The 11552-nt window shown below is 34.1% G+C and overlaps 1 protein-coding gene and 1 long non-coding RNA gene across 3 annotated transcripts in view; both read right to left on the reverse strand.

Moving 5' to 3' along the window:
• Positions 1-784: 784 nt before the first annotated feature.
• Positions 785-7620, reverse strand: LOC119644691. Of its 2 annotated transcripts, none has more exons than XM_038044383.1 (7): positions 7477-7620; positions 4435-4607; positions 4187-4303; positions 3815-4123; positions 1583-2034; positions 1246-1449; positions 785-1171 (listed from the first exon to the last, which is right to left on the reverse strand). In XM_038044383.1, the coding sequence occupies exons 1-7, from the start codon at positions 7593-7595 to the stop codon at positions 800-802; spliced, it is 1746 nt and encodes a 581-aa protein (XP_037900311.1). In that variant the 5' UTR covers positions 7596-7620; the 3' UTR covers positions 785-799. The 2 variants fall into 2 exon arrangements, with proteins under 2 accessions (XP_037900311.1, XP_037900310.1); XM_038044382.1 differs by having other exon boundaries at positions 1583-2040.
• Positions 7621-7623: 3 nt separating this feature from the next.
• The window catches only part of LOC119644692, a 52800-nt gene continuing 48871 nt past the window's right edge, over positions 7624-11552 (reverse strand). Inside the window, exon 3 of the long non-coding RNA XR_005248558.1 lies at positions 7624-8259. This is a non-coding gene — a long non-coding RNA (uncharacterized LOC119644692). The remainder of the gene's footprint in view (positions 8260-11552) is intronic.

Raw genomic sequence — 11552 nt, forward strand, 5'->3', positions numbered from 1 at the left:
AGAAGATAAAAATGCATACATTTTGCTGCTTATCGTGACAATGCGAGCGTTTACAGCTCGGAAAAAACAAGTACTCAAAATGTCGAATTGATCAGTCACTTGCTCATAGTTGTACAAATTCACTAGTTAGTCGAATATACATCATGAGAACTGATATCAACTTCAAGAGATGACAATTATATTAAGCCCTGGACTTTTTCCCGAAAAACCAGGTGAACTGTTCACAAAGTATAACTTATCGGTTGATTAATAGTATTCGCGATCCGATAAAATAAAGGAAAGAAACTATATCCTTTAAAATTCCATAACCAGACTTTAAATTAATTAATGGTGAATTTATTTTTTAAAAACCAAAAGCTTTCCTTCATTTTATGTTGTTTAGCGGTGTCATTATATCAAGAAAGCAATTTACGTAAAAATAACTAATTTATGATATCGTCTCATTTTCACGTCCGATAAATACTCGCTATAGGGGACAATTATCGATGGCAAAAAAAAAAATAAATAAAATAAAAATTTAATTAATAATCCGTTCATTTGTTTATCAAGTGTCGAAATGTAAGTCAAATTGTTTTTTATTATTCATATACATTCTTTATTTATAAATTATTTGGTAAATTAATGATAAACTTAAGCAACTACCAGCATCACATAAATGGCACAAAACTATATATCTTCTTATATATATATATATATATATATATATATATATATATATTTCTCTTCTCTTAAACTTAAAATTTGATTCTCTTATTATGTAAAACTATGCTATAAATAATAATATATATTATTATATAATTTATTTAATTATAACCGATGATGCTTGCCCTGGTCTATAACTTCTACGGCTACCGTTTTGCAGCAAACTGCTCGAATGTAATGTATGCCTTTGATGTTGATAACGATAACCAGTTATTAGCTCTCGTACAGTTTTACGATATTTATCCGAGAGTACGCAATATAAAAAGAAATTTGCTGCGGCATTTAGGGCGGCCAAAAAATTGAATATATTACCAATAATTATACGTAAATTAATATCAATTTCCATTTGCTCGGAAACAATCAGATATATGGCCCATGGCAATTGGCAAACAATGAATAGTAGAACAACAGCAATTAATGTAACTGTAACTCGATTTTCCTGAGACACTGATGATAAATTCGTCTTGCGCTTTAATATGAAATGATAAGCAAGCAAGTTCAAGTGTCTCAACTAGCCTCAATATATGCAAGTATAATTCTTACCTTTGGTCGTCGCATGCTACTAGCGTTGGTCATTTCACCACGTACTGTTTTCGATTTACGTACTAACATGATGAGAAAACAATTGAAAGTAAGCAACATGCATAGCGGTATCAATACAAAGACAAGCAATGTAAAGAAATTCCAAATTTTCAAATAGATTTCATTATTACCCAGAGCAGAGGATATATGTTCATAGTATGTTGTCTAAGGAAAATAAAGAAAAGTCAATTTAAACACGAAACGGAAGAAAAAATTGAACTTTATAGCACTGTTTGTTTGCTTTAATGTGTACATTAGACGATAAAGCAAGCCAGCATAGACATACCGTCTTACTTACGTTTTGACAATATTCTGTGACATTATTAAATATGTAACTACTACTCTGGAGTCCTAAAGCATAGTTCTCTACTTGTGCAGCTTGAAACTTTCGAGATTGGTTTGTTTTGTCACTATTCTTATTATTGTTGTTGTTGTTGTTGTTGTTATTATTACTGTTGTTACTGTTGTTACTGTTGTTACTGTTGTTGTTATCCTTATACTGGGATATTTGAATCGGGCTTGTGTCAGTACTTTCTGCTACACTCGCAGACACCGGCGCCAAGGCAGAGTAAGATGTGAAGGGTGAACTAGAAAATATACCATTTCTATTACGACTGGTTAGATATTCAGCATCCATTAGTTGAGGAAAATTTTCAAGTGTATTTGTAGATAAATTTAATTGTGGAATGTTTGTTGAAATTAAAGATGTTTGTATGGTTACTGCTGTTGCCATTGCTTCTTCTCCTGCTTCTGTAACTAGACAAATACAGACATTAAATGAACTCAGTTTTTTGGAAAATCTCTTTTCTAGCTCTCTCTCTCTCTCTCTCTCTCTCTCTCTCTCCGTGCTCTTTTTTTTAATTTCTCTATAGACTTAAGGAGTTTCAAAATTTGCTATGATTACTTATAATTGTTATATTCTTAAGATATTGAATGAAATAAGAATATAAGACTAAATATACAAATTTTACGCAAAATAAATTTTTAAAATTATATAACAAATCTCGCTGCATATCCTAGTCGCGAACATTATCTGTTTAACTTTTGCAATTTCATTTTTATAAAATCAAATTTTTTAGCTTTCCATAGCAGTATATTACAAGACCCCATAATCCTTTGATATCTAGATTTCTAAAAAATGTCATTATTTTACTAGAAAAATAAATGATCATATAAATCGTCAAACAAATGAATGAATCGTTCGATGGGTAAATAAATGATGTAAAGAGATCAACGGATAAACAAACGAACTAGTCGATCTAAAATCAGGGAGCGAACGAAGGCACGAACCGGGCAAGCTGGCGGGGTAAACACTGCGATAAGAAAACGAACCGACCCACGTATAAGCAGATGAATAGAACGACTTATAGCAAATTGATAAATGGATGGAATAAAGTGAAGGAGAGAAACTCACGCATATAGAGGACGGATAAATAAAAGAATAGCCAGATATGTTAGCAGATAAATGGCATTTCAGGAATTTTACTTCACAATCCCACATCATTTGAGCTACAAGTGTGTATTAAGTTTATTGCGGGTGTATACAGCACCCAGAAGCATTTGGGATCGACTCAGCTTTTATTGTGACGATTCAAGCTTATCCGTCTGCCTATCTGTGTGTCTGTAAATCTGCCTGTCGGTCTAATGTATGTCGATGCGTTCTTCTGTTCAATTTATTGACTGCAATTTTTGATATATTTTGCTGAAAATAGTTTCGCGGACAAACGCTATTGAAAATAATACATATCGGGCCACTTCCCATATAACGCCTTATTTTGAAAAGCCATTATATGAATAACGGTATAAAGCGTAGTGATATAGGTTATTTAATGCGGGACCGTGGCCCATCATCAAAATTTTACTTGTTTTCACTTGCTCGTAGGGAGGAAAAAAACAAACTAGATCTAGGACAGGTAAGTGGGCAGCCCGTGAATGTTTTTATATGACATTGAAGAATTAATTACCCACGTCGAAATGAATGGCGTGTTCTTGCTCCCTGTTCCGTCCTGGGCACTGAGAAGAAGAAGAAGAAGCCTTCACGGCAGGGACCTACGTTAAATTTCTCACTCGGGATATCTCCACCACGCAGGCTAATGGAACATGGAAAAACCCATAAACGCATATAAATAGATTGGGATAATTTAATCGCATCGAATGCACTCGAACGTAATTAAGTTCATTCGTAATATATGCAAAGAATCGAAATTTATTATGATAAAAATAGCGATTAAACAGAATACGCTTCGATTTTGATATTTCGAATGTCTAATGATTTCTGTTGTGCTTGACAGGCTAAAGCAAAACGATTATATAATACGTTTTATTCGATTTTGCATTATATCATTATAACATTTAACATAATACTCAATGTAAATATTCCCCCTAGTATTTAAATTCATTGTAATAGATGTTAAATTGAATAAATATGAACCGCATGCTTGTCAATGCTTGTACGCGGGATAAGTTCAATTTAATTTCCTCTGCTTGTCATTGGGCAAATTTATTCTTCAATTACTTTTCTTTGGCTTACCTCCATTGACTGATGCTCGTTGTGGCATTGACCTTAACATTTCAGGTTGATTTGCTCTTACAGATTCCGGCACTTGAGCAGACAAGACATTAGCCGTTGCTGCGATAAAGTCATTATTACCACTACCGTCGACTTCCAACTCTTGTACGATATCATTTGGTAATGATGTATGCAACGGATTGAGTAAAGAAACAGTTTTCTTGGTATAGTTGCAGGCTTGGCCTCGACTATCAATCATTTTAAATTCGATGCTATATTCGTGTTCGAAGGCGGTAGATATTGTCGATAGTAGGCAAAACACAGCCACACCTGAAACCGTTCAGAATGCATTAGAACATATCAATTTTTTATTATTTATCTTTTCTCTATTACCTGTTATCACACGTTTGGCTAAAGATTCCGTACAGAATGTCTGACGTTTTAAAGGATAACGTATCGCTATAAAACGTTCTATGGTAAAACAAACCGCTATATATATGGATATATAAGCTAGAATTGGTAAACAGAGAAAGGTGTGATAAACACGCGTACACACACACACACACACACACACAAATGAATGAAATAAATATTTTATATTATTAAGATTTTTTTTATTTTTTATTTTTAATTCCACCTACCGCAGGCATCGCATAGCCACAATACGACACCGTAGAACAGCCAATACAGTTGGCAGCATTGATGCACGTACTGAGAGTGTTGCAGTGATAATAGCAAAGCCATTGTCAGATATATGAGATCCGTGATAGCCAAAGCGGTTAAATAAATGTTTGTTGTGCAACGCATACGTCTCCTTAAAATAGAAATGAATATAATTTTGCCCCCATTAAACGCATTAGGACACCATACATCCATACAGAAAAGTGCGCTCTTCTTCCGAGCGATAGAACGTCGGCAAAGTTTCATTTCGAAGCAATTATTTTCAATTATTTTTGCGCAAATTAACAGTAAATACGATTAAAACATTTCCATTAAGCAATAGAAAATAGACATTAGGAGACACACACCTTCACCATGAACGCACTCCCATTGAAGATTTCAATAGAAGTCGTACAGCAGATAACTAACTATTAACTAACATTTCTAACGAAACTCATACATAAACAAACAAATGTTTTCATTCCCTATCTACGCCATCTTCGACAACTTTTGCAACGACTTTAAAAATTAATAAATAAAAATTGATTGTATGTTAAAGGAATTCTTAAACGATTTTTACTATCAATGTAAATAATTTATCAATGCATACACACACACACACACACACACACGTATAATAAAATAATCAGATCGATATCTATAATACGAGGGTACTTGTATCCATTGATCACGGGCCTATACAGTAACACGGGTCAGAGTCGAGAATGATTACGTCGTATAACGAGGTTTAATCTTTAATCTAAACTATCAAGAAAAAAAAACCGAATAAAGTCTTTTAATAAGAAATTAATCAGAGATAATCCTCGTGTGGCTTAGCCTTGTGTCATGCGTTTTGTTTTATTAAAGAATAAGCAGCGATCCAGAGACATAAAATTACTTTTGCGAAAAGCTTCCATTCTCTTAGATTACCTAAGTCGGGCGATTGGGCAGTTGAACAGAGGGAGTATCTGAAATTCCAAAGAAAACATTGAAGCGATTAACGCTTTTAAAAATTCATCTCCACTCGATATCCATAGCCTCGATATTCGTAGCCTCACGGCCAAACGGCCTCAATTAGATCGAAGCGTAGAAACTTTGGCTCATGAATTATAAAAGTGTGTCGAAGACTAGCAACACCTTACAGCGTTGTCGAAAGATGCTTTTTATGCTCCAGATGTCTATGGATTTCTATTCGATTTCTCCGCGACACGTCTTCTATTGAGATAGAAAAGTTCTGCCCATCCATAAAATCCTTGAATAGAATTACATATTTTAACCCTGCTCCCCCTGTAGAGATCTTCCCAAGGTTCCTAATGTTCTCATATTTAAGTCGAACTTATGCAAACATTACTCACTCTTTTCGTACTTCTTGTCCTCGATTAATAATTCTTCTAGGCTATCCCAACGTGTATCTGCAAGTACAGAAACTATCCACTAAGTAGTTTATCATTTAAAAGGAAAAAAGAAAAGCTCATCCAATTTTCCATTCGGTGCCATAAATGCAAGCAAAAAAGTTTGCGAACAAAATTTCCTTACTTTAAACTCTACAGCATCCGTTCCGAGTGAGTAAGTATTTGCACGACAAAGTAAAGTGTCGATCGATTGGAACGTAGCCCGAGCCGAGGTCCAACTAGTAAAAATATCATATTCGGTCTTCATCGAATATTTTATACCCTTCACCTTTATCCGGCGAAAGACAAAAAAAAAAGTAATACAACTAAATCTTCACGCTCTATAATATGGCGTCGAGAAGGCTGATTCTTTTGATTTTTAATATATATAAGTTTTTGTCGAGCGTGTACCTCTTTCTTTCAAAAAGTTTAGGTCACGTACAAATTTACGGACGGGAAATATTACACAGCTGGGCAGACGGACAGATCGGTAGATCAGTGGACAAGTGGGCAGATGAACAGATTCGCTATATTTAGGTGCATTCAAAATTTGAAACTAGACAAGAATTTTGTTTAATGGGTTTTTTTTTTAAGCTGGTATTCTGCGCATTCTAAAGGCAATGAAAGAAAAAAAATGATATTATGATGCACTATAATAGTGGGTAGGCGTGGTCAATTTTTCTCATTTTTGTGCAGGTACTATAACCTCGTCGATAGCATATACATCGATAGATTCATTTTTGCGGCCAGTAGAATGTTTACAATAGGCATTACATAGGTGGACAGACGGACATGCTTAAATCGATTCAGAATTTAATGTTGTGTGTGATCTCTGCAGCTTCCTGCTAGGTGTTGCAAATGTTGTAAACAAAATGAATATACATACGATTCGTCGAGTGAAATGTCATTAAACGATTACTTATGGAACACTTCACTCTTTGGAATATTTACACTGAAAATAATATTTTAAAATTTTTGAAAATAAGATTAAACGAACTACTCAAGTGCATTCTTGGTTACAATATCTTGGTGCATATCAACCTATTGTCGCAATATTTGTATATGCAATTTTTCAATTCGACTTTTGATTAGATTTGAGATTTCAAAATAAAAAAAAAAAAAAATTAAACAAAAAAAGAAATAAACATAACCCTATTCTATTAATGTATATGTGTTTCGTTGCTAGTGAATCGAATGCAAACCTTTTTGATGTTTCGTAATAACTATAAAAATGAAGATTCCCGTGATGATGTAGGCAACCATACCTACACAAACCTACAAATTAAGTCTACATCTGAATATAGAGCGAAAAGCTTCGGCAAATCCATTTCTCCGTCCGTCTCCTCTCTAAGTTATGCATACGCTTTACACATTTTTCAAATACTTTTTGGGCAAGGGATCGACATAGATGTTGTGCTTATTGCTTATTGTTAAACGGGATGCTTTAAATACAATACAAAAGCAATGCTTAGTATGTTGATAGCAATAATAATAATAATAATAATAATACTAATATAATAACAAGTTTAGTACACCTACAGCAGCAATAACGTTGGATGAACATGAGTGAATGAGTGAACAAGATGAGTGAGTGAGTGCAATTGGAGACCAGAATAGAACGGTCGAACTTACCTTGTCAAAACGTAAATGCTAACAGAATTTCCCAATAGTCCAATAACAAAAACACATGGCACCAATATCCGTTGCACCACATGACGCACTTCAGCTACATCGCGTGCAGTGAACAACATTATGTTGTTCTTTTTGCTGCTGCTGCTGTTATTGCTCCTAGAAAAGCGTCTTCCCACACTAAGATTGTGAGGTTAAAGTGTTGATGAGTATCGATTGTTACTTTCGTTTTCAACTGTTAAAGAGATTTTGTTGTTGCTGTTGTTATGTATTGTTGTATTGTTTTAGTTAACGTTTCAATTTCTAAACATGCTTCGACCATGAAATTTTTGCAACAAAACAATTTCTTTTAATACCTCATCGTTGTAGTAGTCGTTGTCGTTGATAATGCATTTAATGGAACAACAACTACAATAATCCATTGTATTTTAGCATAGCAATAGAAGTGTGGTAACCACTACTACTACAACTACCGCAATCAGCAGCAACACATTTCAACGTTCGATGATGCGTTGTACGAATCGCTGAAATCATAAAGCAACGATGCTGCTCTTTCTGTTTCTGTTGTTGCAATTGCCAATTTTTACTTTTATCGCATGCATACAAAAACATTTCTTTCACTATATTCTCCCTCTCTCGTTACGTTCTCCCAGTCCTTTCCGAAAACTAGTGCGTTTTGCGCTTGAAATAGTTTGCACAACTTTGTAACCGCATTATGGCCATGCTTTTCCAATATGTTATTGTTGTTGCTATTTGCTATTTGCTATTTGCTATATGCGTGTTAATCTAAAAATGAGAGCAACAGAAAAAGAATTTTTGTAAAAACATACATACACGGTCATCATTATTAATCTGAATCATAATCGGGGTTAACAGACAGGGCACATAAATCGTATTATGTTCTTTTTTTCTTTTGTCTTTTTTTTTTTTTTTTAATGTCTTTGAAATTTTTTTTGGAAAATATCCGAACAATTGTTACGCGACCTCACTGTCGATTAACAATTCGCATTTCGCATTTCGCATTTGTTTACATTTCACTTCGATTTGTTTAAGCAACAACAACTGGGGCAAATTATAAATCACTTCACACAAATTATGATTTAATAATCTAATATGTGGAGGTCGTGAAAATATATAGCCACGACAAGCTCCACTTTATGCAATTCATCGTTGTCGATACATCTACCTTTTGGTTGAATTCTCCTCTATCTGAAATGTAGACGACTTTAATTTAAGCTTTAATGCCAATAGATTACTTAAGGCCATTATTCAAAAGCGTAGCTGGCACAACACCTGAATAGACAGACACACACACAGCCCTATGAAATTTCGCGCAGAAATATCCAATGCTTAGGTATGATCTTCGATCTCAGAATAAAAGAAACATTCTTTCATTGGATATATATATATCAACTATCGATAATCGGATAACAAATATTATAGAAATTAAAACAAAGTCGGGCGCTATTGCATCATAATTGAAATGCATTTTTATTATATTATCACAGAGGTCGCCCTAATACTTTATTGCTAATACGAACTATCTGATATTTTTGAATTTTCGAATATCGGTCCTCGACATGTAACCAATGATTAGTTTAAGTGGTCAAGGGAAACTGAACATTCTCTCAGTAATCAATACAGAAATAATCTGCAGTGTTTTAATTGATCCTTATTGGGTTAAGGCTTTTAGCAAAGGCTGGCTAGAGGTTGCTCGAAATATGCCAAATAACTTTCGCGATCTTATCTCAGTCCTAAGGAGAGAAACGCGATACGGCAAGACTTTTTGTAATTTTTGCGTTTGTTAGCCTTACCGAACCTTCACTGGACTGAATTTCGTTTACCGTTATCGCTTGCAAAGGTTTTGCGTATTTGCAATATCTAAGGAGTTCGAGATCTATGACCGATTTAATGCTTTGCATGTCTTCCGATCTGCGAAACATAATTTTTTGTTTTCCACTTGGTACAACAAGTTCGCGCACAAATCAATTTAGTGCTGAGTCAAGACGCATTTATATGACCATCAAATATTAGTACGATTACAAACGGAGCACCAACACAGTCGCAAATGCGTGATTATGAAATCAATGAAAATTGCGGACAAACTTTAGCAGCCATCCAATATTTGTAAAGACGTTGCTGTAATCGGGAATCCGCTATCATATGGACTTCTGTTAAGACATCAAATCCATGATCAGATAATTATCCTTTCAACCGATTTTCTTTTAATACATATCTTGGTTATTTTTTGTTTTGTCCATTTTGAAATTTTGCTACCGTCAACGGAAATACGAAGTGCGTTTAAAGGAAAAATCGAAGAAAGAAAGACTGATCCATAAAAAAAAAACTGGTTGATTAGAAGAGAGAGAGAGAGAGATGACCCTGAATTTTTTTTAACGCAATAGTTACTGTGTTCAAGTTCATAGTGTCATTTCGGATTTTTTTTTGTTTTTTTGTTGTTTTTGTTTTTTTTTTTTTTGAAATAAAAATAAGCAATAAAAACGTTGTAACATTAATGTTAAATTCATAGTCATGCGTATGGGTGTTTGCGTACGTTTGCTTAAACCTTAGTTCGCATCATGAACGTATTCGCTCAACCTGCAATATTTCGCCCGTATATGTAAATGTATATGAGTTAAAAGTAAACGTTCATTGTTTGACTAAATGTTGCAATTTTCTTATGCTCTGAGGGCTAAAGGAAATACGATAACATCTATATATAGTAAGTAAGAAAAAATATTGAAGCGTACGTACGTACGTAAAATGCTGCAGGCTTTCGTATGAATAAGGTTGCACACGAAAAATTTACTGCATTCAAACACGCAAACGTACGTATAAATGTGTTCATAGAAGAAAGGAATAAGTTCAAAAGTGCTTTATAAACATCACGTAGACAAGAAAGAACAATAGATGAACAACAAAGGGCTTATAGGCATTTAAACCGAAATTGTGATACCTATCATTAATAATCTGATTTTTAGTAAGATTTTATATAGTCAAAGAAACGCGTTCTCCACCAACAAGCAAGCTAACTAACTCTAACTCTTCACTTAATCGATCAGGGATCAAATGACCTGCTAGGGTCTAAGCCTATGATAAGTATATCATATCAAAAGCCTAGGCATACTTTATAAAGATCTAAGCAAAGATAAGTGGATGCCGGCTAAATTCCTAAACTTCTTTGACTGCAAATTCCGTCAGATAATCTAATGTAACTTATAAAGGTCATCTGTTGAAATTATTGTTCAAGCACAATAACAAAGGATTTCAACCGTTTAAACCGTTCAACGGGTAGAAAGGCATTATTATTTCTTAATTACACAGTGGAGGACATGCAAGACGTACACAACCTTTATAAGGCAGCAGTCGCAGGAACTGTTCGAACCCGGATAGGGTTGAATTCCTTAAGTAATTATTTTACTCTGTAACCTCTTAGGGCAATCTATAGATCTATAATGAATGAATGAATGATTAACGTCTACTTTATACAGATCGACTGAGAAGCGGCTCAAATTGAATCCCGCATGAATATACTCTGCTCTTGTCCTGCTATACCGGTGAAGTTCATCAGGTCTTTAGTACTGCGTTCGTCCGCTAATCATCTGTCTTGAATTTGTGCATTCAGTTTACTCAAACAATTTCCACACTCGATCACTATGAACTTTTGCTAAGAAAATATTTGCATTAGTTTAACATCGGTACCGCCTTTTTGCTCTCCCGCTACTCGTAATCCCCTTGATGAAGAGCGCATATAATTTATCTGAATTTTTGTATTTTTCGTATATTTTTGAGTGTTACAAAAATAATCGCAAGCGTTAAAAACGCAACACTAGACGTTTGTTCATCTGAATTGATCGTACTATATCTAAGATCGCAACTAGAACTCTACCAGATTTAGAACTTTTCATTTCAATTTTTTTCAAGTGTAAAGACTTAAAAAGCATATAAGCCAACCAATCGAAATTCGTTAATCGATTCATTATATCTTTTTGGGTTTTCTTACATGTTTCTTGTACTTTATCTTTTCATATAGTGACATAAATTAATCTCTTGGGATTTTTTTTTTTTTTTTTTTTTTT

This window comes from Glossina fuscipes, unplaced genomic scaffold, assembly GCF_014805625.2.
Source record: "Glossina fuscipes isolate IAEA_lab_2018 unplaced genomic scaffold, Yale_Gfus_2 0, whole genome shotgun sequence".
Lineage (NCBI taxonomy): Eukaryota > Metazoa > Arthropoda > Insecta > Diptera > Glossinidae > Glossina > Glossina fuscipes.

Bases quoted from the DNA above. Each gene is read 5' to 3' on its own strand.
- LOC119644691 (XM_038044382.1), bottom strand. From the start codon at position 7,595: ATGTTGTTCACTGCACGCGATGTAGCTGAAGTGCGTCATGTGGTGCAA. The intron at 4,124-4,186 runs GTAATAGAGAAA...GAACGGTTTCAG, and splicing joins AGCCAAACGTGTGATAACAG to GTGTGGCTGTGTTTTGCCTA. The intron at 1,450-1,582 runs GTAAGTAAGACG...TATTTTCCTTAG, and splicing joins TCACAGAATATTGTCAAAAC to ACAACATACTATGAACATAT.